This window comes from Neolamprologus multifasciatus, chromosome 4 (genome assembly GCF_963576455.1).
Source record: "Neolamprologus multifasciatus chromosome 4, fNeoMul1.2, whole genome shotgun sequence".
Lineage (NCBI taxonomy): Eukaryota > Metazoa > Chordata > Actinopteri > Cichliformes > Cichlidae > Neolamprologus > Neolamprologus multifasciatus.
The window spans coordinates 5,344,321-5,371,885 of NC_140442.1; the positions used below are offsets into that span (position 1 = coordinate 5,344,321).

The window sequence follows — 27,565 nt, forward strand, 5'->3', positions numbered from 1 at the left end:
CTGTCTTTTTGTCGGTGCCACCGTCCCCAAACCATACATCAGAGCGGCTCTCACTAACATCTTGTACACCTTTCACTCTTGCTGCTATCCTTCTGCCAAATATCACCCCTGACACTTGTCTCCATCCGCTCCACCGTGCCTACCTAGTTGATCCCAGGTTTCCACCATCCACCTTCAGTGCCTCTACTCCCTGCAGCTTCACTGTTACACCTGTCTCCCTTCCATGCACAGACCTGTACTCTGTCTTGCTTCTACTGACTGATTCCTCTTCTCTTCAGAGTGTACCTCCACCTCTCCAGGCTCTCATCCATCTGCTCCCTACTCTTACTACAAATCATAATGCAATCTGCAAACACAGTAGTCCAGGCAGGCTTCTGCCTGACCTCATCTGTCAACCAGTATCCCACCCCTACATTGAAACTATGTTACTCCTCACTCACAGTTTAGCTTGCACCAGTGTGGCTGTTCTCATGCATTGTATGTCCTGCACCACCCTCATATTCTCCCCTCAAGAGACGTACAGGTGGATGCTGTGGCAAAAGGAACCAGCGTGATCCTCAGTGACCACAGCAACAGCGAGCGGGGTTACTTGGCTGTGTTCAGGGAGAGACCACTGTTACGAAAGCGTAACAGTGGTCCTGTCGAAGGCTGACAGAGACCCTCTGGAGGTCGTTTGACTGACTCTTGATTGGAAGTTACAGTAGTTTTTCTGAAAGATGACTTTTTACTACAGATATGTGTGACATATCAATGTCATAAATAAATATTTTAAAGAAGAACCACATCCCTGGACTGCCAGTTTCACACTTTTATTCTGAAAGTCTTGACCGGATACCCCCCCGTGTTCGCTACCTGCGCTTTGACGCAGCGGCTGAGCCGTGCTGTCTCTTCCACAGCAGAGAGAGGGAGGGGATGGGGCAAGCTGGTAACCGGGCTGTAACGGGGATAACCTGCAGCCTCCGTCTCTCAGCTGCTCCGATGGAGTGAACCGGGCCACGATGCGCGTTTATTTCCTTTCTCTCACGCTCATGGAAAGGGTAAGGCACACGGATTGATCGGGGTGGCACGGTGATGTGCGGCACGCAGATGTAGCCGTGCGTTAACGGTCCAGCTGTTTTTATGGGTGGGTGGGGGGGAGCAGGGTGGCGTGTGTGTGCGGGGTGGGGGGCAGTGGGGTGTTGATAGGAAATAGACGCCTTGCAGTCGGAATAAAGCCAAGCGCGGCGCGACGCTTTGGCGACATTTAGGTTCGTCTTAGTGGCAAAAAAGGGAAATAATCCACTGATGTGTAATATCTCCGGCTTCAATCTCGTTAATTAGGCCTCCATCATTTACTGGATGATTGGCACCTCCCACCATGACGTGATAGCAGTGTGAGGCTATCCTGTGCAGCCTTTAAGCGCATGAATATACGCTGGTTTCCACATATTTGGATCGTTTATTTTTCCGGAACAGTAATTAATTCCCTGTCTGAGCACTCTGTTGTTAATAATCCTTCGGGTTCGGGAGTCGTATTTCCTCCTGGATACAGCCAGTAATTACAATTCATGATGACACCCTTTTGCCCCCCCTCCAAATAAATGTAAGAAACAGCGCCGCGTCTTTCTCCTGATGCTTGCTCCGTATTTGCGTGACGGCGTTTTGTGGACTCATTTCCGTACATCATGCGCATTCGTTATTACCATTATGGCTGTGGACGCGCGGATACATAAAGCCGAGACATATACCCAGATGGATGAATTACTCCAAGAGTATCGCGATGCTGCTGTCAGTGTTAAGAGACAGCACTGCTGCTTTTTGTGGTTTCAAAAAAAAGTGTCCCGTTATTGTGTGTGTGTGTGTGTGTGTGTAAAATGGATCTATATGAGTATTGAGGACGGATCACAACCTGGCTCGCGTTGGATGCCTTCATCATTTTATTCTCCTCCAGCTCCTCTCAGCACCTCATCCATCGCATATGTGCCTGAAAATGACCTCTCACTTTCTTCTTCTTAATCCTCTTCTTCCTTCTCCTCTTCTAGGTTCACCTGGCACCTCAGTGAAGCCTGGGCCAGGGGGTCAGAGGTCGCCCACCAAACCTGCACTTCTCCCTCTTACCCCTACACCCCATCTCACCCCTTTCCTCCCCTTATACACCAGCCCCCTTTAGCTGCTGTCACCCTACACTGTCTTCTGTTCCAACAACTGGGACTGCCACCTTATAGCCTCACTCACAAATTCACAAAGCTGCCACGTCCATCCTCCCCCAGCACTTGTTTGTCGCCTGTGAGCCTCATCCAGTCAGCTTGAGAGGAAAGACCCCCCCCCCCCCCCGCACCCCCCAGAAAAAGATAAACAAACTAACTGTTGTGCATTTCATGACGAGGGCTGACCGGCCGCTCACCAGACACTCTGCCTAAGTGTCCTAGTCATCTTCTCAGATAACACCTCTCACACCCAGGCCTCAAGATGATGTGCGAGGTGATGCCCACCATCTCGGAGGACGGGCGCGGTGGAGGTGGAGGTGGCTCGTCTTCCCCGGCAGGGGGCGGAGGAGGAGGGATGGGTGGCGGAATGGGAAGTATGGGGGGCTACGGCAGCCGGGACCCGCGCGGTGGCGGTGGTGGTGGCAGCGGCGGCGGCGGTGGAGGCGATGAAGGAGGAAGCACAGGAAACCTGGAGTCGCTGATGGTGAACATGTTGACGGAGAGGGAGAGGCTGCTGGAGAGCCTGAGGGAGACGCAGGACAGTCTGGGGACGGCGCATCTACGCCTACGAGAGCTCGGCCACGAGAAGGAGTCCCTCCAGAGGCAGCTTTCCATCGCGCTGCCACAGGTACAGAGGGCGGGGCGAGGGGTCAAGGGCAGGAGCCAAACATACCAAGCTGAAAAAGACACATCACTATCTTAACACACACACACATATGTCTCATTTCTCTTCTTTAGCTGTCTTCTCCCTGAACATAAGAGGACTTAAAGTGAAGTAGTTCACATTTCTGCTTCTCAAGGTCAGCTTGAAGGTGTGAGTGAAGGAGGGTCATGTAATGTAACAATATTCTGTGCAACAGGCCCAATCGTGGCCCTGTGCACACTCTAAGCCACAGGCAGGAGTGTACACGTGTCCCAAATGATCGTCTTTACTCTGCAAACAGCAGTTCATGTGAAAATGCGAGTAGAATCTGCAGCCTGGTTGTTTCACAGTGTGGGTTTGGTAGCTAAATGCAATGTTCATCACCACAAATGCAATATTTACATCATTCTCTCCCACATTTTTGTTGCTCGCAGTTCTGTGGACACTGGAGGCCATCCTGCAGTAACATACAGGGATACACCGTACAACACACACGGGGAGGAAAAGGATACAGTTAGTAGGATAAAGACTGGATTAATTGCAGTTGTCTATTTACGGGAACTTCTTATTTTGTAGATTTATCAGAGCAGGGAAAAAAAACGTTATGTGGTTCTTTATTATTATGACATAATTTACAAGCGTGCTGATTGACACGTGGCTGTGAATTGAAGGTGAAGTGTTCCTTTAATGTGGTGGGGAGCAAGCTGTGGGGCAGGGTCCGCTGTTGGGTATCAGAGTCACTGCATGTAACAGGGAAAATATGGAGCGAAACTAAGCTGAAAATAATTGGACTCTAAACCAACCGAGACTCTGCGGAGCTTCATTTCACTAAAATTCAACCTGAATTCTTTTTGTAATGTTTATTATTGAGAAAAAGTACAAAAACCGCAGCTTTAAATGTCGATGTTTGTTACAAAAGAACAGGAATACTTGGCTTTTTAGGGCAAATGGTTATTAACAGTGATATAATGATTCGCATAATAGTCGATCATAATAATATTATAGTCTTAACAATAATATCTTAATATATAGAGAAAATATTAAATAAGATATAATGCCAATCAGTCAAATTCATCTTTAATTATATCTATATATCTATATAAGTAATTAAGCTCAAAATGCAAGTGCACAAAGCTGGGTCTCTTACCATAACTATATGAATGCATACAAAAAGAACAAATACACACATATTTATGATATAATATATATACATTACTGACACTGTATTGATGAATATTCTTTAAAAACACATCACAGGTATCTCCAGAGTTAAATGCACACAGGTTGTAACAAAAACAATGTATAATAAGCACTTAAGTAAACAAAGACGAGACATTTGTGCCTCATACACCCAAGATATTGATGTATTGTGAATATGCATTTAAATACTTAGTAAACATCGTAGTACAGGAGATCTGAAAAAGTCACAAAGCTACTTACATGTATAAAACATCAATGGCATGATGGAAAGCTGTAGGTGGAATTACAAGTAGAAGTGCTGTTTTTGAAGTGCTGTAAAAGTAAATATTATGAGTAGAGCATGTCCTTCATCAGATGTTCTCATAGTGAAAATGGTTCCTTGTTGAATTATTGATACGTGAACCTATAAGCAGGATTTCAATGTGGGAGATGGTCCAGGTGGTGCTGAGTTGGGCTCCTTTGGGGGCGTTTAAACTACAGCAACGTGGATAGAGATCGGTTTGGGTGTATGTGAATCAGCTGAAAAAAAAAAACACTTCTCAGGCCGAAAATGAATCAGCAGAAAATCTGAGGATTTTTTTAAAATGAAAAATCGCTGATAGAGTAAAAAAGTCTAGTTACAAATTCAAACATGTGTTTTCTTAATCTCCCATGATAGAAAACTGAATAGTGTGGAATTTGTGATGGTTAATTTGACATAATAGGGTATTTTTTAATAATATATACTGATAACCAGTGTTGGTCAAGTTACTTGAAAAAAGTAATCAGTAACTAATTACTGATTACTTCCCCAAAAAAGTAATCCCGTTACTTTACTGATTACTTATTTTCAAAAGTAATTAATTACTTAGTTTCTTTTTAAAAACACGATTTACAACCTGAATAGGTGATAAAGCGATAGATCTTTCAGCCCAATTCTACTTTTTCTGCATAATCCATCATACAAAATGTAATCAAATGGAAAAGTCTCTTTTTAAAACTTGTTTTATTAGTTTCAATCTTTTAACTTTATGCATCAAGCAAAAATTTAATTATATGCAACATTCTCTGACTGGAAGAAATTTGTTTAATATTTAAACCTATTTTCTGCACATTCCTGCACATAAAATAAAATATTTTTTTGTGTTTACACTCACTCTTTCAAATAGATGCAAGTAAAACACAGCAGAAAATAAATAAAGTCAAAGACTAGCGGTCCTGTTGCTCTATTTTCACCTGTATAGCAGGAGTAGGCGGAGGTTTACCCTGGTGCAGGTGTGCCGCAGCGGTCAGTGGAAGAATCCGCGAGTTTCTCTGTGAGTTTCCCATTACGTCGTAGCTACTCGGTGTTTGCTTGGAAGTTTAGAGGGGTTTTTTTGCTGTAAAAAGAAGTTTTCTTCCCACGCACAACGGACACTAATGTTTTTGTCACTTTTTATGGAATCAAACTCAAAGTAAGGTCAGTACTTCCACGCTTTACAGGCTGCACACTCATACTCTCTCCTGCACTCGATGTATTATCCATTGTTGATCTGCACACAGCTGTTGTCACGAACGTCGCACTCGCTTACGTCACTGTCATGAGACATTCTCGCAAAAAAATCACGGTTTTAGTAACGCAGTAACGCAGCGTTCCTACGGGAAAGTAACGGTAATCTAATTACCGTTTTTGCAATAGTAATCCCTTACTTTACTCGTTCCTTGAAAAAAGTAATTGGATTACAGTAACGCATTACAAGTAACGCGTTACTGCCCATCTCTGCTGATAACATTCAAAGTAAGTCATAACTTCGAGTACAAATTGATTATTAAAGTAGACACGTATTTATTCAACAGTCATAACAGACCTAATGCTGAAATCAGACTGTAATGTTTTATGGATAGTAATCAAGTACCAAATTAGAAATAGTCGAGTAAAGTACCTAAAACTTAAATATCAAAAATTCAAATTTTAATAAAAACAGGTAAATAAATAAATACTACTGTAATACTAAACAATATTTTCTTACATCCGGACGTCAGGAGCAACAGGTGTAACTGGCAGAGCAATTAAGGGCTCGCTGCCACATCCTAACACATACACTGCTTTATCATCTTCTTTTTACTTTGAATGGACCTTCAAGAAAAACAAAACAGACATTACATTGGACTCCGAGACTTTAATCTTATAATTGTGACTTTAAACTCACCACAAAGTCATTACTGAGGGCATTAATCAAGTGAGAAGTGGAGTCATTTTCCCTTAGGCATTCATACACTCCGGCTCTTTTTGCAGCCAGTGATGTTGCCCTCTGCTGGCCATTAGGAAGAAAGCATTTAAGTCGCTTGAGCACCACTTTTCAGACACTGAGGCTACGTCTATCTTACATGGAGAGATGTTTTTCCATCTCACTTCTGTTTAGTTTAGGTTAAATTTTGGTTGCTATTTGAGTAAATTAAATCTTTAAGGATCTTAAAAATACCTCAAAAACAGCACTAAGTCTTAAACGACCTTCTGGGCTTTTCAAATGTGATGCTAATATGTGTGTGGCACAGACTGGTCCTACCTGAAGCCCGGGGATGATGGCGCAGTGTTTCATTTGCCCCTGTAGCTCAGAAGCCAATATTATCCCACATCCCATGCCCGAGAGCTAATCATGTTGTAATTCCACTCAACATAGAAGAGCTCCGTCTCTATTTTCAGGCAGGAGTCATTGTTGGATGCCTCGGGCTGCGGTGTTGTCTCCCTCGTTGTTAGTACCTATTTCTCTCTCTCTTGCCACGTCTGAAATATCAAAAATGGAATAGCAGACGTAGCGGTGCTGCACGTTCCACCAGAGAACGAGTGGACGTTAAAGGGCCGTGTTCCCTCACTGAGAGGAGATCAATATGGTGCACACATCTGCAGAAGCACACAGATAGAGGAACACATGGACGGCTGTGGCACTCATACAGTAGATGAGTTCACCGAGTTTATCTGTGTGTGTGTGTAGACGTTGCCAGGAGAGGAAAAACAGGAGAGAGGGATGGAGTGAGCGACAGCACGGCTTGGAAAGAGAGAGGAAGAGAAAAAAACCTGGTGATATGAAACTCACAGAGACTAACAAATCAAGTCCATTTGCATATTGCTGCATGCTAATGAGGTCTGGAGTGTGTTTTAGATGGTGTGTATCATGATGGGGGAAGACTGACATGGATGACGGTGGGATTTAGTGGTAAAAAAATCATGTCAGTCATGACGCTAAGAGATTTCCATCATCTACCTGACCGAAGTGATGCAAAGTGTCTCGTTACGGGGGTCTGTTTCACACCATCCTTTACACCAATTAATCCCAAAATTATAAAATCCTTTGGGCCCAGAACGTGCCATCTGTACACAGTAATTTCCTCCCTCGTCCTTCCTCTTCCATCTTTTCAAATAAGCCTCTTTCTTTTACTTGTTCCTCTGATCCTCCTCTATTTCAGCCCAGTGAGCACATCAGCTCAGAGGCTTGTTACAGACTGTACACGCTGTACTTTATAAATGCGTTTTTGGCTGATAGAGAGTGTGAGGTAAGGCGCCTATTTGCTGCCGTGTGGGTAAACTGATCACTCTTAGCACGGAGCGAAGATAACAGCAGCCAGCGCGCATGCATCAGTACGCTTTACTGGCTCGTTTGCATAAGCGTTTTTTCCCCCCAAAACACACATGCTTTGGCGCACACGTGCTCAGGGACGGTCATGTGCTCTGCATCATGTGTGCATCACGCCACGGTCACACACGAGAGCACAATCAGAGCACGGGCGGGCGCTTATGGTACACATTGTGTGCATGGTCGCGGGTGTGAGAGCGCAGAAGCAAAAACACAACCTCAGCTGCTGAGAGCTGAGAATGTCACCCTCTCTGTTGGTTTGTTGCCATGGATTTTGATCGTAACTATTATGTGGCTGACCTCGCAAAATATACATAATTGGAGTAAATTACACAAAATCACAACATTTCAGTTGGACCGTTGTCAGTTGGAAAAAGAAAGACTGGGCCGGCCTAATTTACTCTCGTGCTTGTTTAACCTCCAGCTTTTAATGATGGGAGATAGCGGGTCCATGCTTATTGTGCAATTAAACCAATTTCAGGTGCAACGCCTGCAATAAACCCCTTGGTTAGATTTTATATCAAGGTCTGGACTCCATGAGCGCTGCGGTAGACATGGCAAAGACCGTACTGTAAGTGAGTCGTTTCCTTCTTCGGCCGCAGTGTAGCTGCTTTTCTGTGCAAGTATGCGTTGATTGAATGTGCTGGAATTCTTTGAGGCCAATGAGCTTTGAGCTTGCTAATGAAATCAAGATCTGTCAAACGGTTTGCTGTGGTTAATTGCACTGTAGGTTAACGGAAAAGATTGGCCGTAAAAGCCTCCTGTTGGCTTTTACTGCTGCGCGTTTCGCTTTCTCTGGGATAGACGGCCAAAGCTGGAGACGGTAACATACTCCTGTAACGATGAAATAAAGGAGTTTGGTCGGAAAAAATTTGCGGTCATTGAAATTATTTGCTTGTTTTGCCTCCACTTTGTTGACATTTATACCTATCATAAGAAAGTAAAATCCACTGAAAGGCACCATTAGAAATGAAATGCAGCATAAACATACCAACTTATAACCTTCCCTCCTCTCCTGAGGTTTAAGTGTGAAAGTCTGAAGCACATTTAGTTAAAGTATGAACGTACTTGGCGTCATGTCTGTGAGCTTACCTGGTATCGACTTATAATGAGTAAATCTATTTAGTGGGTTTGACCTGAGTGTTGGCTGATGACGTGGACTCTCCACACTTGGCAGGTAAGCCCGAGACAAGCGAGCGTTTTCCTCACAGATTGACATGACATGTCACGATCATATCAGTTTTTCTACTGGCCCAAAGATAACACGGGAGGGAGTAATGGACACATATATGCTGGTTTGCTGATGTAAAAGGTGCCTTTTGTCCTAAACATACACTTTGATGATTCAGAATATTGTGACCGCTTGGTTATGAGCCACAGATGCCACTTTGAAGACTGGTTAGCTTAAAATTTTCCTTGGAAAAAAGTGGCACTAAACTTCACAGCATGGAGTCTTTTTTTTTTTTTTTCGCTTTCATGTTTGTTTTTTAATTATTATTAATTTGGAAAACTGGCCAAAGTTAGATGAGGTAACCCCATGCTGAGATCGTTCCAATGTAGTTAATCCAAAGTCTGGCAACAAGATTTTCAGTAATCATGAAGTTATTTGGTGGTTTCACATGCTCTCAGCCAATACTGAGTCAGCAGACAATAAAAAAAATCAATCAAAGGAGAATTTTTGCTCTACACCTTCCGTGCCAAGAAGTCATGAAAAAAACTTTGATGATAGCATGCATTGACCATAGCGTTCTTTCAATATGCTTTTAAACATCGGAGCATTTATTTCTGCCCAGAGTTGCATTAGTTTTTCACCAAGGTCTTGATGTATTGATGCTGGATGAGTCGGACTGCTGTGGAAAATCTTCTCCAGCGTATCCCAAAGATTCTCAGTGGGTTTAAGGCCAATGCATGTGTGAACATGATGCCTGACGCTCCCAGAACCTCTCTTTCACAGTCTGAGTCTGATGAATCCTGCCGTTGTTATCTTGGAATATCTCTGTGCCATCAGGCAAGAGAAAATGCATTGATGGAATAACCTGCTCGATTGCTATATTCACGTAGTCAGCTGACCTCATTTTTTGGCCAGATAACTTTGCTAAATAATAATGTAAACTTTATTGATCGCCGTGGGGAAATTACTCTCTCTGCATTTCATCCTTTCACTCAGTGAAGCAGTGGGCAGCTGCAAATCAGGTGCCCAGGGAGCAGTGTGTAGGGACAGCCCCTTGCTCAGGGGTATTGCAGGATAGCCATTCAGTGGATTCGAACCCCCAACCTTCTGATCATGGGGTGACCACGCTACCTACTGAGCTATCCCTGCCCAGCACAGAGACCTGACTAAGCAACCCTAGATTATAACAAAGCCCCCCACAGGCTTGTACAGTAGGCACTAAGTGGGATTGGTGCATTACTTCATATGATGCATCAATCAGGAAAATCTGGACTGGTATGCTGTCAAATATATACACCAAATATCACAAAGTGCTGTACATATACAAATAGCATAAGCAAAGTAAAATAAAATTAGATAAAATAAAATAAATTACTAAATAAATAAGATAAAATAAAACATGTTAAAACAAATTGAGTCAACCCCTTAAAGAGTACCAAAGGCTTCAGCAAATAAATATGTTTTAAGACGAGTTTTAAGAGATTTCAAAACAAATAAAAGGACTTTAAAAACGATCCTAAAATGTACAGGTAGCTTGATGGCAATAAAAACAAACTAATGAAAACCGAAATGATTCATTTATATCACACTTTCTAAATGAATCTGTGACTATCATCAATTTTCATATTGTTTTGCTGCATTTCATGATTTATTTATTAACTAAATCATTTATTTATTCCTGTATATGTTTTTGATGAAGGCAGTTTTGATTGCATATAGATCGGGGTCAAAATTAAAGCAAATAAAGTGACAAATGATATATATATATATATATATATATATATATATATATATATATATATATATATATATATATATATAAATGGCTAAAGGTAGAAGATTTATCCAGCCTCATTAACGTGGAGTTTGACGGCAACATTTTCTCCTCACTACATTTTTTGGTGTCTGATGGAGAAGCAGAAGCAGATTCATGTCTTATTTGCAAAGCATCTTTAAAATTAAAAGAAAACCTTGCAGCTTCAATGTAAATCAGCTGTCACACGTTTCCTGACTGAATTTGAACTTCCACCCGTACGTCCCACCTGCTTGACCTTTCTGTAATCATTCTTGGATGAATGAGAGGTAAAGCAGTGTGTGTGATCAGTATGTCTAACCTGCACTCATGACCTCATGCAGCAGCAGCACTGTTCAGTCAATAACAGCACCCTCTTGTGACCTTGCAGGAGTTTGCAGTGCTGACCAAAGAGCTGAACCTCTGCCGGGAACAGCTGCTGGAGAGAGAGGAGGAGATCGCGGAGCTGAAGGCAGAGAGGAACAACACACGAGTCAGTACACTTCCATGTCTGTTTTACGTTATGCTCTCCTCTCATCCTGGCATGCAACCTCGCCTTTTCTGAAAGACTTCACACGAGAAAACGTAATCCTCTGAGACATATCAGAGGCGCATTGTGGTGAGCTTTTACTGCATGTGAACCACATGTGTTTCCAGCTGCTGCTCGAACATCTGGAGTGCCTGGTGTCCCGCCACGAGCGCAGCCTGAGGATGACCGTGGTGAAGAGGCAGGCCCAGTCTCCGGCCGGGGTCTCTAGTGAGGTGGAGGTCCTAAAGGCCCTCAAGTCCTTGTTCGAGCATCACAAAGCTCTGGATGAGAAAGTGCGCGAAAGGCTACGGGTAGCTCTGGAGCGCGTGGCGGTCCTGGAGGAGGAGCTACAGTCTTCCTCCCAAGAGGTGAGTCCCTGTTTCCCTCCCACTTAGTTTTCTTTCCAAATTAGAAATAGAAGATAATCACAGATGGGGCCTCTTTGATGATTCTCTTTGCCTCGTTTTTAGGTTCTCTCTTTAAGGGAGCAAATCAAACGACGCCAGCAAGGACTAGACAACGGCAAAGAGGTAATCGAGCACATTTCATAGGCAATAACTGTACATACAGATCATAAAGCACAGTCAGCTTATTGTAGAGGGCAGAAAACAGGTTGGTTTTAGAGTTGTGTTCATGCTGACCTGACCTGTGATATTGTCACAGCAACACGTATATACTCTCTGCACGCAAAGCAGAGCAAAGCTGAAAAAACATGGCTGACATTACAAACCGCTGTGTTGTTAGCGTGTGGAAGGTTTCCCGTGCTGACCATCTGTAGCTAGGCTCATAGACCCGCTGATCGTGTCTGTTCGCATGGTCTTTGGGTACACAGTGTGAAGGATTATAGGAATGTTAACTAACACAAGAAAGGAAGTGACAGTGGAGTTCACCACAAAGAGAAAGAAGCACAAAAGAGCAGAAACAAAGACAGCTGAGAATTTTCATTGTCTTTAACGCTCTGTTCACAGCAACGAGGCCGTTTGACTGTTGTGGCTTCCTTACTTTCCGAGGCGCAGCACAAACACGAGCAGGAGTGGTCTATAGTGTGTACGCGGGTCTGCAAAGCAAAGCTCTGACTTCAACACTTTAGTTTAATATCAGAGAAACACTCATTGTTATACAAGTAACTTTTTAACATTAACAATAAAGCGTTTAATCATGTTTTGCTATCTTTTGCTATTTTTCCTCACACTGCATACGTAGATCTTAAAGTGGGGGTACAAGAAATAAAAGCAGCTGCTGTTTAAAGCTGCATAAATCTTTCCTCACTCTGCAGCTGGAGCGTTGATCAGGTGCCGCTGATTGCCAGAAGCTGCTGCAGTTGTTGCAGTAACTGTATACAGTTTATTCTTAGATCAGTACAAGTGTCATATAGCTTACAGCCATCAGTGTCAGTTTATTCCCGTTAAGCAGCATTTCAGTCATTCTTCAAGGAGGAAGTTACGCACTGGTGGTTAGCACCGATGCCTCAAAGCAAGAAGTTTGCATCCCATCCATCTCTGCATGTCAAACCAGTGAGCTAATTCATTCAATTGATGGTGGCTTGAGATGTTTTTATTAACATGTTATGTTCCTTGGTTACATAGATATCACAATATGATGTGTGTATTGTGTTGAAGTGTACTGATTATCAAATATTGTGAAACGGTCACAATTGGATGAATTATCATATAACCCACCCCCTATCTGCAACAGGGTTTCTTAATAGCTTAAAAACTGTGCATTTCACAGTGTTAACGAAGAAAACTTACTCAAAACACTAACTGTTGTTTCTTTTTTTATGTACAAAAGCTTAACGAAAGAGAAAAACTGTGTAAAATCCCTGCTCCCACTTTGTAAAACCTGCACGTTCACATGCACCTCTCATTCAATAACCAGACCAGCCCGACAATATATATACATTTTTTTAAACCTGGGCGATTTAATAGAATTTTAAAAAATTGAGTATTTCACACATTTTTAAACCACTGTGGCACAAGACAGTCCTCTGAGTGGAAGATTAGGTTTCAGATGTTACTTTTAACATATAGAAATGAAACATATTGCATTATAATTTTTATCTTACATTTCTGCAGATACAACTTTTTGCTCCACTGCAATTAAATGTTGCAGCGTTCAAATTTAAGTTCTTAAATTTTGCTTCCTGGGCCGGAAATTTTTGCTTTAAAGGAAAAAAAACACGACAGCAAAATCCCCGGAAAACCCATAAACTCTGGAAGTGTTATTCTTAGTAATCATAATTTATCCTTTTTATATTAAATACTGTAAATCTTTTCTTTCAGAGGCTTCCCAACGGACCGTCCTCCATCCTGGACGACGGCGAAATTGACAGGCAGAGAGAGGGCGAGATAGAGAGACAGAGGTCAGAGCTGGGACAGCTGAAAGAGCGACTGGCCCTCATGTGCAGACAGGTATTCGGTTCAGGAGCTCCTGAGCAAAATATCGCAAATCTGGAATGCTAACAGACAGAAAACGATGTGTGCCCGTTTAGCCTTGTATCCTTCATTTCCTGTCAGGTTGGCGAGATCGAGGAGCAGCTGACGTCTGCCAGGAGGGAGCTGGCCCGATCAGAGGAGACCAACCAGAAACTGCAGAGGGATCTAAAGGAGGTGTGACACTCCGAGCTATGTTGTTCATACTTTTTTGTTGTGGTTACTATGCTGTTTGTTTACGTGGCTGCAGCAACTGCTGCTGCATGCAAATCACCGTGTAGCGGTGATGTCACCGGTAGAGCTGCAGGCGATTTTTCGCGTGGATGTGGGCCGGTTAATCAGTCAGTGCGCTGGCAGCTGAGTGAAAGGCGTGCGGAGCGTTTTGGAATTAGAGGTAGTCGAGCGAGTTTAATCGGCAAACTTTTACTTCTTGCCACGGCCTGTATCCTCCCACCCAACCCCCACTCTCACTTCTGTTGGACGTAACAGGGTGCTTCTGACATCTGTCAGCGATAACTATCAACCGGTCATTATCATTCCTTAACTAATAGCAGTTCACACTGAGTGAATTATCTTTTTGAGAACACCTCCTTGTAAATTTACCATTTGGTCTCTTACGCCTTTCTATTTGTTTCTCACAGTGGTTACATATTTTCACAGGCGCTCTGTCAAAGGGAAGACATGGAAGAGAGGATCACCACATTAGAGCGCAGGTTTGTGTTTTCTCTCCGCGTCCATCAACACGGAGAAAGTGCAGGATGGAAAATCTATAAAGACAGAAACAGTAGAATGGAAAAAGAACATTCAGAGCTATTGAATGTGCTAAACTATATTAGGTATAAATGTAGGGATTCATTCATGAATAATTATCTGCATATTCATTCCCCCTATTTGTTCCCATTTATTTTTTGTTTTGTTAATTTTTGAATTCATCTATTTGTTTCATAAAATTTCCTTGCATTTTGTCCCTAATTCATCTTTTTCCCATTTAAAATGGGCATTTTTATAAAAATCATGCAAATCTCATATGAAGTTTGTCATATAAACTTTCCTTTCACACCAGATTCCCTCCCAGAAACAAAATACATGAATAAAAACACAGATGAAACAAATAATTTTATTAATAAAATGAGCTTTATTTTTTTTAAGGAATACAGGGGCAAATTTAAACATTTAGTCTCATATTTTATAAATTGATTGTGTGCAATTACCCTGGATATTTATTATTTTTGGTAGATTTATTTCTTTATAGTTGACATGAAGATGACCTTTCTTCCAAAATCCCGTCCACTCACGTCTCTGTTGGGGTCTGGTTTGCAGGTACCTGAGTGCCCAGAGGGAGGCGACTTCTCTCCATGACATAAAAGATAAGCTGGAAAACGAGCTGGCCAGTAAGGAGTCACTCCACAGACAGGTTAGGTTAACAGTCCCTTTCATCTCCATGCGTGTTCATGTCTCTGCTGCTGATTGGCAGCTTGGCTGTGTTTCGCATTGGCACAGAAAGCGCATCATTAGTGCCTTTTCTACTTCCCCCCCGACGGCTTTAAACATGTCTTTTTGCCCTCGGCAATCTTCTATTGCGGTCCGAGTTCCACCTGCACTCCCTGACATCCCGCTTTCCTGCAGAGTGAAGAGAAGAACCGGCAGCTTCAGGAGCGTCTTGATGATGCCAAACAGAAGCTGCAGCAAACCCTGCAGAGAGCTGAGACGCTGCCTGAGATCGAAGCCCAGCTCGCCCAGAGAGTGGCTGCACTCAACAAGGTGTGTACGTCCTAATCGGCCTCAGCAAACCCTTGTCGGTGTATTTTGGAGTGATCCGACAGGTTCGCCAAAGTCTTGCGAGCCTTTTTATCCCCAATCGTGGTTTCTTTTAAACAGCAAAATTTTCTTGAGACAAAATTTAGTACGTGGATGTGTGTGCACAAATTTGGTGCGAGCTGGAATGTGCAGCAATGCAGAGACTCAGTTGCATGCGTGAGTACATGCAGGCAGGTGCAAGCAGGAGCATTTGTAAGTGCATGTTTGTGTGCATTCACGCCCACATAAAGTGTAGGGGGGAAAAAAACACAAGATGTCAAAAGATAGAAGAATAGCAAATATTTGATCAAGCCGTGGCAGCAATACATAATCAGACAAGCTGAGATGAAAGCCCGCTCAGGGCACAGAGTGAGCACAGCTATTACATCCTTGGGTGCTCAGCACGTCAAGGACTGTACACCGCAAAAATTCTTCCTGACTGACTGATTTAATGGCATGCATGTTAACCTCTTGCATTCCCGTAAAAAAAAATGGTTTCCTCACTCCAAAAAATTTGCATAGAAGTCGCTCTGCTCTTATTAGTCAAACCTCTTCAACGACTACTGCTTCTACATGTTCGGGCAAGAAGGCTGTCGTGGAAGGGTAAGATTAATCCCCTGTAAGAAACAAGAAAACAAACGTTCCTGTAACGATGTGATCTGTACAGGCATGTAACTAATTGAAGGAATAAGTCAACAAGCTGTTCCTTTTGTGTTAATTTGTATTAGTGTTGCAACACGATTCAGGCTCTAACCTTGCTCTCCAATCGCTCAGGCGGAGGAGCGTCATGGTAACTTTGAGGAGCGACTGCGACAGATGGAGGCGCAACTGGAGGAGAAGAACCAGGAGCTACAGCGAGTGAGTCATGCTTGCTTTTCCATCTTTCTGTTTTCATCCTCCCCCTCTTTTCCTTTTGTCAGGATTTACTCTGCACAAAGGCGCACTAATTTTCTAAACCCTGTATTTGACCGTGCACATTCAGATTGAAGTCGTTGTCTCTCTCTCTCTCTCTCTCTCTCTGTCAAGCAGATTCCCTGTTATTAACTCTCCTCCCCCCCCCTCCCTTCTCTCAGCCTCTGCACTGATTTTTAAAAATCTTTCCCTCTCGCTCATCTCGCTTACCCTGCCCCTCAGGCGAGGCAGAGGGAGAGGATGAATGACGAACACAACAAGCGCCTCTCTGACACGGTGGACAAGCTGCTGTCCGAGTCCAACGAGAGGCTGCAGCTCCATCTGAAGGAGAGGATGGCTGCCCTGGAAGAAAAGGTGACCGCCTCCGACCACAGAAAGAGTTTCCAGATTTTTTAAATCAGAACTGCATTAACTGCAGTAAATATTATCTTAACCCACAAATTAACTCCTGGCCTCGGGTGCCTTCACTCAATTCTCTGCCCTCCAGGAAGTGACCAGTTTAAACTTGAGTACATTCCCAAGCCGTGCCTCAAACATCCATTAGCTCTTTTTGTGTCTTACTTTTCATTATTCCTGGAACTCATTAATTTATAAATACAGAGATTTACCACGTGTAATAGACATAAACATCCAGATTAGAAATGCCTGGTGGTTGATTTTTATCTACAATCTGTGCTTTATTTGCACTATCAGCAAACAAAAAGGTTTCTTTTCTAAACGTAAACTGCTGTGATTTTACAGCAGGTATAAAGTCCTGTTGATGATAAATTCCAGGTGGGATTAGGTTTAAAGGAATGTGCCTAAAAGTGGAGCTTTTCGTTTGCAGGGTAGCACAGTGAGTTGGTAAGATGCTTACTGAGCTGTTACTTGTAGCATTGATAGTTTGCTGTAAATGTAGACTTTAAATTATACTCCTGGATTTTGAGATACGTAACATTTATAGCTGACAAATAATACTTTATTGTGAACAGGTAACACGGACAAAGTTCGCCAGTGACACAGTTTAACCCGAAAACTGCATGTCTTGTGTGATGCAGGTCATTGAGTTCTTGCTAAAAAGGCAAATCAGTAAAATGTCTGGGGTTCAAATTCGACAGCCAGCTGAAGACTTCTCTCCAAGCACTCTGGCTTCCTCCCACAATTCAAAAAAATATGCACATTAGGTTAACTGGTGATTCTAAATCGACTGTAGGTATGAGTGGTTGTTTTTTTCCTTTTTGTAAGCCCTTTAAAATTAGCGGCCTGTCGAAAGTTAATGGTAAATGGACTGGTTCTTATATAGCGCTTTTCTACTCTGTCCGAGCACTCAAAGCGCTTTATACAGCTAATTCATTCACCCAACCACACCCATTCACACAAGCACTTCTAAGTTTAAGTGCTGAGTATCTAACATTCGTACACATTCACACTCCGATGGATGCATCGGAGAGCAACATGGGGTTAGTATCTTGCCCAAGGATATTTGGCATGCAGACTGGAGCAGCCGGGGATCGAACCACCAACCTTCTGGTTGGTGGCTGATCCGCTCTGCCACCTGAGCTACAGCCACCCCCATGGAGGGTGTACACCCCCCCATGGAGGGTGTACTCCATGTCTCACCTCATAAGTGCTCAGATAGGCTGCAGTGCAGCTGCAGCCCTGAATTGGCTCAGCAGAAGAAACCGAATGGGTAGATGGTTATGAAGAAGTTGCATGCATCTGTGCTTTAATGCATACATTTCTATATATGCACTGCTGTTATTGTAGATGTAATTTGCATAAGTAGATCATCTATAATTCTAATGAAACACTGGCAAGAAATTGAGTCCCTTTAAAAAAAAACACACTGGTGGCAGACAGTAGACTAATTTTCTCAGATAGAACAAATAAGGTTTTCCTGAAATTCTCCTCCTACTCTTATTACTTCTTATCATTTTTCTCCAGAATGCACTATCAGAGGAACTGTCCAACATGAAGAAACTCCAGGATGATCTGCTGGCAAACAAGGTGACCATACATCCAGGTTTTATTCTCAGGTTAAGCTAGCAGACATGATTTTCCTCTTTTCTCTACCATTTTTTCATTTGCAGGATCAGCTGATCGCTGAGCTGGAAAGGCTTCAGCTGGAGTTGGATCAGCTGAGAGCGAGGCCTGGGGGCTCTTATTCCAGGTTGGTACCATCATTTGGACAGCTTGTAGCTGTACATCGACTGGCTACTGTTGGGCTGTATCTTCATTTTCCGTGCTCTTTTGATTTAATCCTCTATTATTAGACAATTTTAATTTTCACATTGATATTTGCAGTATCTCAGCTTTGGAGTTGGCACATGTTGTGCTTTAGTACCCCACTTTGTTTGCTACTTGTGTGTAGGGTTAATCGTTTCATCTTATCGTGTCTCATCTCTTCTTTTATTTTTCCAGTCGCTCTCTGCCAGGCAGCGCTCTGGAGTTGAGGTATTCCCACGGAGGCGGGTCCCTCCCAACAGGTTCCACCACTCACCTGGATCCCTTCGGTAATGCCTCTGCCGGAGGCGCAGGCAATCGTCACTGGCCCCGCTGGAGCTCTGCTCATGAGGACACTACCAAGGTGAGATCACTCTTCAAAGGTTTAAAAATGAAAGTTGGGATCCTTTTTTTTTTTTTTTTTTAACAAAAAAAAGGTGTAGCTCAGTGATAGTAGAGAGTAATTTTCAGCACTGAATCACTGCAGCTCAAGAAATAAGCTAAATGGGATTTGAGATACACAAAATTAGATGTTCCTTGCATAGACTGTATACAAAAGATGAACACTCTGCACATGAGTTATTTCATATACCTACAAACTCAATTTGATGTTGAATGATTGGTATTTGCAAATGAGATCAGATGTCCGTTGTGTAGTGAATCATCCTGTCTCGCTTTGTGTGTGCAGTACTCAGATTGGGATCACACTCTGATTGGGACTGGGTTCCAGCCAGGCATGGATGTGGGATGCTCAGACGATGAGGACGACGGGGAGGCTCGGTTTGGCTCCGAGCTTCTGTCACCCAGCGGACAGACGGATGTGCAGACCCTGGCCATCATGCTGCAGGAACAGCTGGAGGCCATCAATAAGGAGATCAAGTAAGGAACGCCAAGAGCGCTTAGAGATTCAGAGAAGTAAGAATGTGAGAAAAACCTCCCTACATGCTGCAGACTGATTCACACCAACACCTGCTACAACCTCAAAAATAAACATAACAGCACCTCTCCGACATGTCCTGAAGAGAAAATGCAGTTGTGGAAGAATTAATCAGATCCTGCTAGTGATGAATTAATACATTATTAGATTGTTTATGGATGCACTGACGCATAAGCAGCAGTTGCTGCTACTCAAGGTGGAACTAGTCTTAACAACTTTGGACCCCCTTTTTCCTTCAGAACTGCTTGAATTCTTCATGGCCAGTGTAATCGGTAACTAATTACTGATTACTTCCCCAAAAAAGTAATCCCGTTACTTTACTGATTACTTATTTTCAAAAGTAATTAATTACTTAGTTACTTTTTAAAAACATGATTTACAACCTGAATAGGTGATAAAGTGATAGATCTTTCAGCCCAATTCTACTTTTTCTACATAATCCATCATACAAAATGTAATCAAATGGAAAAGTCTTTTTTTTAAACTTGTTTTATTACTTTTAATCTTTTAACTTTATGCATCAAGCAAAAATTAAATTATATGCAACATTCACTGAGTGGAAGAAATTTGTTTACCATTTAAACTTATTTTCTGCACATTCCAGCACACAAAATAAAATATTTTTGTGTGTTTACACTCAGTCTTTCAAATAGATGCAAGTGAAACACAGCAGAAAATAAATAAAATCAAAGACTAGCAGGAGTGGTGTAGGCGGAGGTTTACCCTGGTGCAGGTGTGCCGCGGTCAGTGGAAGAATCCGCGAGTTTCTCTGTGAATCACATTATGTGATAGCGCACTCGGTGCTTGCTTGGAAGTTTAGGGGGTTTTTTCGCTGTAAAAAGAAGTTTTCTTCCCACGCACAACGGACACTAATGTTTTTGTCACTTTTTATGGAATCAAACTCAAAGTAAGGTCAGTACTTCCACGCTGCACGCTTATACTCTCTCCCACACTCAACGTATTATCCATTGTTGATCTGCACACAGCTGTTGCCACCAATGTCACACTGGCTTACGTCATTGTCATGAGACACTCTTGCAAGAAAATCACGGTTAATAACGCAGCAACGCAGCGTGCTTACGGAAAGTAACAGTAATCTAATTACCGTTTTTGCAATAGTAATCCCTTACTTTACTTGTTACGCAAAAAAAAGTAATCGGATTACAGTAACGCGATACTGCCCATCTCTGTTCATGGCACAGATTCAACAAGGCGCTGGAAACATTCATCAGATTCTGGTCCAATTGACAGATAGCATCACACAGTCGCTTGTCGGTTGCACATCCATGATGCAAATCTCCAGTTTCACATCCCGAAGGTGTTCTGTTTGGTTCACAGCTGAATTTGACTTATCAGCAATTAACATTTTGGGAAAACGCACTGATCAGCTTTCTTGTAGAAGTCTGAGTGAGGAGAATTTGCCTAGATTAAATAGTTAGCTAGAGCCATCAAATGCTAAGCTAGCATGGCGAATACTAGACAAAGCCGTTTTTTACAGAATAAACACACAAAGTAGAAAAGTAAATTTGCCAACTTAAGTGACGCAGCTTATATTTGCAGTAGATATATTATTAGATAGAGCCAGGAGAGTTGATTCTTCTTGTCTCCAGTAATTCTGCTCTGCTGGCTGTAGCTACATTCATGTCTATGGTATCAATTTTCACAGCAAGAAAGCTACCAAGCTTTTTTTTTTTCTCCAAACTGTCAAACTACTTCTTTAAGACTGTCCTGATTTGTTTAGAGCTCCAGGACACTTCTGGAGCCCTTTTCTGTGCTCTAATATTATCCACATGTTTGTTGCCCTGAAAACCCAGATTGATCCAGGAGGAGAAGGAGAACACAGAGCTGCGTGCCGAGGAGATCGAGAGCCGGGTCAGCGTGGCTTTGGACAGTCCGCCCATCCCTCCCTCTTCCCTGGGGAGAGACAGCACAGGACGGGGCTTCATCCCCACTTCCATCACATCCTCCACCCTGGCCTCCCCCTCTCCCCCCAGCTCCGGGCACTCCACCCCTCGTCTGCCTCACTCCCCTGCCCGTGAGACCGATAGACAGGTACGACTGGAATGTAGAGAAGAACTCCTATTTCAGTTCGTGTTAACCTTTTTACCTCACCTTGGCGTCAGCCTCCCTGTTTATGCAGACAGCTCCTCCAGACAGTGAGTCATTTAAATAAAGCATAAGTAATCACGCAGATGGGGTCAAGAAGTTTAGTTATTCTTCAGCGGCAACAATGTCAGATTGGGAAAGTTTGATTTAAGTGACTCGTGGTGCGGTATGAAAGTTCCAGCAACGGGCAGATAGATTACAAGTAATGGTGCAATAAACAAAAAGCAAGCTGTCAGTGGTGATTTTGAAAATTGATCATGTTTATGTAGGCGTTCAGTGAGAATGGCAAGATTGGTTACAGTTAGGATGTAAGCCAAGGAAAACAACTCTTTTAAGGCTGTAGCAGGAAACCTAGTCGGCTTCGGCTCCTCTTCATGTCATAAAGGTGAGCTGTGCAACTAAACTTGTAAAATCAAAGAACTCCTCTTGCATTAATCTCAATTTCTAACCATTTGGTAAAAAAAAAAACAGGAAAAGGAAAACATTTCTAAACAAATAGGATATATTAATATAACAGTTGTTGATTAGTAGATTTTGCTCATGTTTTTCAAAGCAGGGCTTGCTGTTGTCCCCTTCTTCCATTTTTTAGTTGTTTACATGCATCATTGTTGGACAGAGTTGAGAGAATCAGGTCTGGACAGCGTCTGAAGTTGACTTTCTCGAGTATAACACACAGAAAGACACTGACAGCTTCAGACAAGTTGTTAGAAATGGATATATTTTGTGCCGTTATGTCGCAGTCAGTCAGAAATCATTCGAAGGCAAAACTTCAAACGTTTTATTCAATCTAAATCGAGCAATTTGTGGCTAAGATGAATCTTATTGTTGGGACCTACAGTCACGTAAATAACAAGGTTTTCACTGTGCTGCGTGCAGTCCTGTGAACAAATACACTGCATGATTCAGCAGCTTGTAGAACCACTTCTAGCAGCAATAACCTGAAGTATTCATGAAGTGATCGGTTTCCGTGTGCCTTTATTAGTCTCTCACATTGTTGTGCGTTAATGTTGGCCCACGCTTCTTCACAATATTGGTTCATTTCATTTCATTGTGCATTCATTTAAGCACAGCGCTCTTAGGACACCACCACAGCATTTCATTCTGAGCGCCGACTCGGTCTTTTCTGTTTTGGTGTAGATTCTTTTTGTGGATTTGCTGCTGTGCTCGGCGTCGTTGTTCTGTCGTGTGACTTAGTTTTAGCTGTCAAACAAATGGAGTCACGTTTGACTTTAGAATCTGTCGCGAAATCGATCAATGTAGAGCAGTGAGACAAACCACGGAGGCCCCAGAAAAGTGCAATCAAACGATGAGTTTATTAACACACAGGAGAAAACATCAGCATATGTCCTCTGACAAAAATACATGTTGTGGACACTTATAAAGCAGTGGGGTACACGCCCCCCCATGGCGTCAATTACAGATTAAAATAGGGTCCAGACTAGGGCTAGGCGATATATCGAGTTTTTTAAAAATATCGATATATTTTTATACGAGATATAAGATGTGACAATATCTTTTATATCGATATAGTCTATGTTACGTTATAATTATACTTGTGGAGCCACAAGTTTGCCTCTCTTTTGTCCACTTTTGTCTTTACCCAACGTTACTCGGCCTCGCCCCTCCTTCACTGAACACAACTCCCCCTCCTCCCCTCCACCTGCAGGAAGCGACAAGATGGACACGGCAAATCTCCGTTAACGAGTTACTGCGCATCGCCCCGTGCGTGGGGCTGGACGCCGTCAACGTGCTAACGAGCTAACCACGCTAACGAGCTAACCGCGCTAACGAGCTAACCGCGCTAACGCCATACACGGCCTGAAATCCTTTCATTTTCTCAAAAACCGACAGCGCGCCTTATGTATGAATTCTGGTTGTGCTTGATGACCGCGAACCGATTTAATGTGGTACACCACGCTCAGCAATCTGTCAAAAATGTTTTAGTACGAGTTTGCTAAGCTGCACCGCTTGATGGATTGTCGGAGCATTACGGCTACCGAGGAGCCTCGCGGAGTGATACGTACTGTGCTTCAACGTAATATTACCGTATTGTGTGTGTATAAGGACCATCAATGGCACCTGTAAGACACACGGTTATGAAGCGGATTTCAAACTCCAGGCTGTCAGTCACGAACTTGGAAAGAGAGCAGCTGTGAAATCTGTCTTTGTTGTTATGCTCAGCGTCTTTTAGTTTACATTTTGACTGCACAATTGCGAGCTCTTTGTTATGCACAAAAACAACATAGTTTTCTTTTATTTATGGAGCATTATTATTTAATAAATGCTCAGAATTTATTTTTGGGTAGTTTTTTTTCATGTACATCTGCGCTGTATGTTAATAAAAGTGCCCATGTGACATCTGGGACACAGCTTTAAATAAGAACTCTCTTTTTGTTCTTACCTTATGGCTTTATAAAAAAATATCGAGATATATATCTTATATCACCATTCAGCTAAAAAAATATCGAGATATGAATTTTGGGTCATATCGCCCAGCCCTAGTTCAGACATTAGTCACAATTAATGGTACATCTTGTACATTTTTAATGGCTATAAATAGACATAGAACTTCTCTTTTCTATAACATCTTCCATACAAGGTAATAAACTTCGAGCCCTCAGGGTCTCTGGGGCTAATTATTTACTCTGGTCATCTGTTGCCAAGTAGAGTAAAATATAGTAAGACACCAAATGAGTTAAAGCCTCAGGCCTGACACATTCCTAGATTATATGTGTTATATGTATTGTAAGCATGCATTGCAGTTATCCTTCTATGTTCTAGTTTCCCTCAGCATGTATCACCTGGACAGTCACGCCAGTGACGCTTAAGACCCTTAATGAACCGAACATCAACTCGAAATAAGCACAAATATGCAATGTGTATGAAATACTTCTAACCGTACTTGTAATAAAAGTTAACATAATGGAAGGATCCTCAAATGGACATCTTCAATAAACAACTTTAATGCAATATCAATACTGTGAGAAATATTATTAAATGGAATAATGCTGTAAAGAATGTTATTAATGCAGTTATAATGATGCAGATTATATGGCAGCAATAAAAAACTTCTGTATCTCCACAAATCCTGCAAAAATGTAAGAAATCAGTTTCGGCCAGTCTCAGTCACAGTTGTGGCTTGGCAATATTAATAATGATGCTACAACAGGTAAAAAACATACTTAGAATATAGTAGCTAATATTTTTTTAATTTACAGACAAAACATTTAAGCAGAGCAGAGCTCACATCATCAGTTTACATTTTATATTCCAGAACAGCAAAGATGATGACCGATCCCTCGCTCTTCTCGACTCCACACCTCCTCCCACTCCTCGTGCGCTGCGATTGGACAGGATGGCCCTCACCCATCCGGGAGCGATGCTCGATGACCCCAGAGACTTTCGCAGGTAAGACGGCTGCGCATTCAAGCGTGATGCTTTCAACGTGTATTTGTTTTTCCAACTTTAGTTACTTTCTTTGTCTCTCCTTCAGTCTCTCGGCAGATGGCAGCAGCACCAACAGCAGCCAAGATTCACTCCACAAGGCCAGCAAGAAGAAAAGCATCAAGTCTTCCATCGGCCGGCTTTTTGGGAAGAAAGAAAAAGGAAGGATGGGCCAACCTGGACGGGATGGATCTGTTTCTCTTGGTAAACTGATAAAAGATAAGGGAGGGACTGACTGAGCTTGAGTAATCCATGCTGTCAGCATTTACATCTAAACACTTTATTGGCTCGGCGAATTCGGAGCCAAAAAAGTGTTCTTATCTAGTTCTTGCAATCTTTGACATCGCTGTGTGTTTCCCAGCATCTACACCCTCTGAAGACCTGGCATCTGGAGACCCAATGGGAATGAATAAGACGGGAACTCTTGGTCCAGCAGATAAAGACCGCCGCAGCAAGAAGAAGTCAGTGAATTATATGCTGTGCGTTTCATATTTTGATCTTTTAATCGGACAGCACCAAATAAGAAATCTCTCTGTTAAATCTCTTATTAGGCATGAGCTGCTGGAAGAAGCATGTCGCCAAGGACTTCCCTTTGCATCTTGGGATGGACCTACTGTTGTGTCGTGGTTAGAGGTAGGTGATCATAGAACTGCGATCTAAATGAAACTTTCATCTCGATTTAATCCACTCCTTGCCTCCTTCCAGCTGTGGGTGGGAATGCCAGCTTGGTACGTCGCCGCATGCCGTGCCAACGTGAAGAGCGGCGCGATCATGGCCAACCTGTCCGACACGGAGATCCAGAGGGAGATCGGCATCAGCAACCCGCTGCACCGCCTCAAACTGCGGCTGGCCATCCAGGAGATGGTGTCCCTCACCAGCCCATCTGCCCCAGCCAGCACTCGCTCTGTGAGACTCTGAAACTGCACATACATTTAACAAGTCCATAGCCAAGGGGAGCACAAAATTATTAGCTATAAATTATAAAATGCTCTGGTACATAAAAAATGCACATCTACCTCATGGCATCATATGAAATAGTCAGAAAAACCCAAGCTCTTTTTTCCATGCCGTCAGCACAGCTTTGAAACGGACGTAGTTCATTTCAAAATATGTTTCATGTCTGCACCACATGTTTACAAAGTAACTACATCACCATGGTAACCAAGGAAACAGAGCTTCGCGAAGCCGCAACTTTGCGCTTTAACCCAAACGGTGATCAAACATATTCGAGTGACTTTGGTCACCTAAATGTAACCAAACGATGAATGAACGTGCAAATGAAAAGCAAAAGAAACATACAGCAGGAACGTGAACGGTGGTGTGAGAGGTGAAATTACTTATGCCTCCTGCTTCCTCCGAGAATTAGACTTTTTCGCCCAGCATGATGGATTTTGTTCATTTTTGCAGAACATCCATAAAACTTGGTAATATCTACAGATGGGAGTCGTTTAGGCTGTGGGTTTTCGAATCCAGTTAGGTCCAATGGCTTATGAAACTGCAGATGTATGTGCCTAATATCTAGGATTATGAGTGGGTCATTGGAAAATGTTCGATCTTGTAGGGGGTCCTCCAAAATTATAAGCCCCATTTTAACACTCATTTACCTTAAAGAAGGAATATTTCCTCATGATAAAAAGATCCCAGTCTAGACAGCTTCCCCCTAGAATTAAAGATAAAGAAGCCTTTAATTGGAGCACACTAAGACCTTAAACGCCTTCATATGTCGATTTATGTTTTCATTTGGGACTGATATCAATCTTTCTGCTGAGTATAGACTTTTTGCTCAGAGTAGCGCCTTGCCGCATCCATATTTAAAGTCTGAGGTAAATGTTGAGCCAGATGTTTGTTGTTTAGAGACTGGCACAAATTATCAGATTATAGTCTCTGCGAAGGCCACATAATTAGCGCCAAATGTCACAGTCGCTAGTCATAAAATTAAAATGTGACCTGGAATATATGATATTCTGGGGCGATCGTGGCTCAAGAGTTGGGAGTTGGCCTTGTAATCGGAAGGTTGCCGGTTCGAGCCCCGGCTTGGACAGTCTCGGTCGTTGTGTCCTTGGGCAAGACACTTCACCCGTTGCCTACTGGTGGTGGTCGGAGGGCCCGGTGGCGCCAGTGTTAGGCAGCCTCGCCTCTGTCAGTGCGCCCCAGGGTGGCTGTGGCTACAATGTAGCTGCCATCACCAGTGTGTGAATGTGTGTGTGAATGGGTGGATGACTGGATATGTAAAGCGCTTTGGGGTCCTTAGGGACTAGTAAAGCGCTATATAAATACAGGCCATTTACCATTTACCATTAATAAGGAATGATGTAATAGAAATAGCCTGTTGGGGCACATGTAGGATGTAGGATTAGAAAGAGAAAGAAAGAAAACAGATAAAAATTAATGCTAACAAGCATGAAGCCTATTCTACACGTAATAAATGTCCAAAATGATAAAGATATGAATGGAAATAGGCTCTGCTGGGAGTGACGGGGTTCACCTTTGTCATCTGGAAAACATTGGCAACAAAAACGTTGCCCTCTCCCTCGGCAACAAAGACAAACCAGATGTTGAAAAATGTAGTAAAAGTGCTGCACGCACATGCATTTGTGGCACTGTTTTTTCCTCCGCTTCCTCAA

General features: G+C 42.7%; 1 protein-coding gene across 2 annotated transcripts in view; it reads left to right on the top strand.

Moving 5' to 3' along the window:
* The first annotated feature begins 866 nt into the window (after positions 1-866).
* Positions 867-27,565, top strand: part of ppfia3 (PTPRF interacting protein alpha 3) — a 37,482-nt gene continuing 10,783 nt past the window's right edge. Inside the window, exons 1-22 of one of the 2 annotated variants that reach the window (XM_085155764.1) lie at positions 867-1,037; positions 2,022-2,814; positions 10,974-11,075; positions 11,240-11,479; positions 11,582-11,641; positions 13,394-13,522; positions 13,628-13,720; positions 14,204-14,256; positions 14,864-14,957; positions 15,170-15,304; positions 16,115-16,198; positions 16,475-16,606; positions 18,176-18,238; positions 18,322-18,401; positions 18,653-18,818; positions 19,143-19,333; positions 21,206-21,443; positions 24,772-24,905; positions 24,991-25,145; positions 25,303-25,402; positions 25,493-25,574; positions 25,647-25,847. In XM_085155764.1, coding sequence (XP_085011890.1) covers positions 2,449-2,814; positions 10,974-11,075; positions 11,240-11,479; positions 11,582-11,641; positions 13,394-13,522; positions 13,628-13,720; positions 14,204-14,256; positions 14,864-14,957; positions 15,170-15,304; positions 16,115-16,198; positions 16,475-16,606; positions 18,176-18,238; positions 18,322-18,401; positions 18,653-18,818; positions 19,143-19,333; positions 21,206-21,443; positions 24,772-24,905; positions 24,991-25,145; positions 25,303-25,402; positions 25,493-25,574; positions 25,647-25,847 — 2,898 coding nt within the window. In that variant the 5' untranslated portion in view covers positions 867-1,037; positions 2,022-2,448. The remainder of the gene's footprint in view (positions 1,038-2,021; positions 2,815-10,973; positions 11,076-11,239; positions 11,480-11,581; positions 11,642-13,393; positions 13,523-13,627; positions 13,721-14,203; positions 14,257-14,863; positions 14,958-15,169; positions 15,305-16,114; positions 16,199-16,474; positions 16,607-18,175; positions 18,239-18,321; positions 18,402-18,652; positions 18,819-19,142; positions 19,334-21,205; positions 21,444-24,771; positions 24,906-24,990; positions 25,146-25,302; positions 25,403-25,492; positions 25,575-25,646; positions 25,848-27,565) is intronic. The other variant, XM_085155763.1, reaches the window with a different exon arrangement.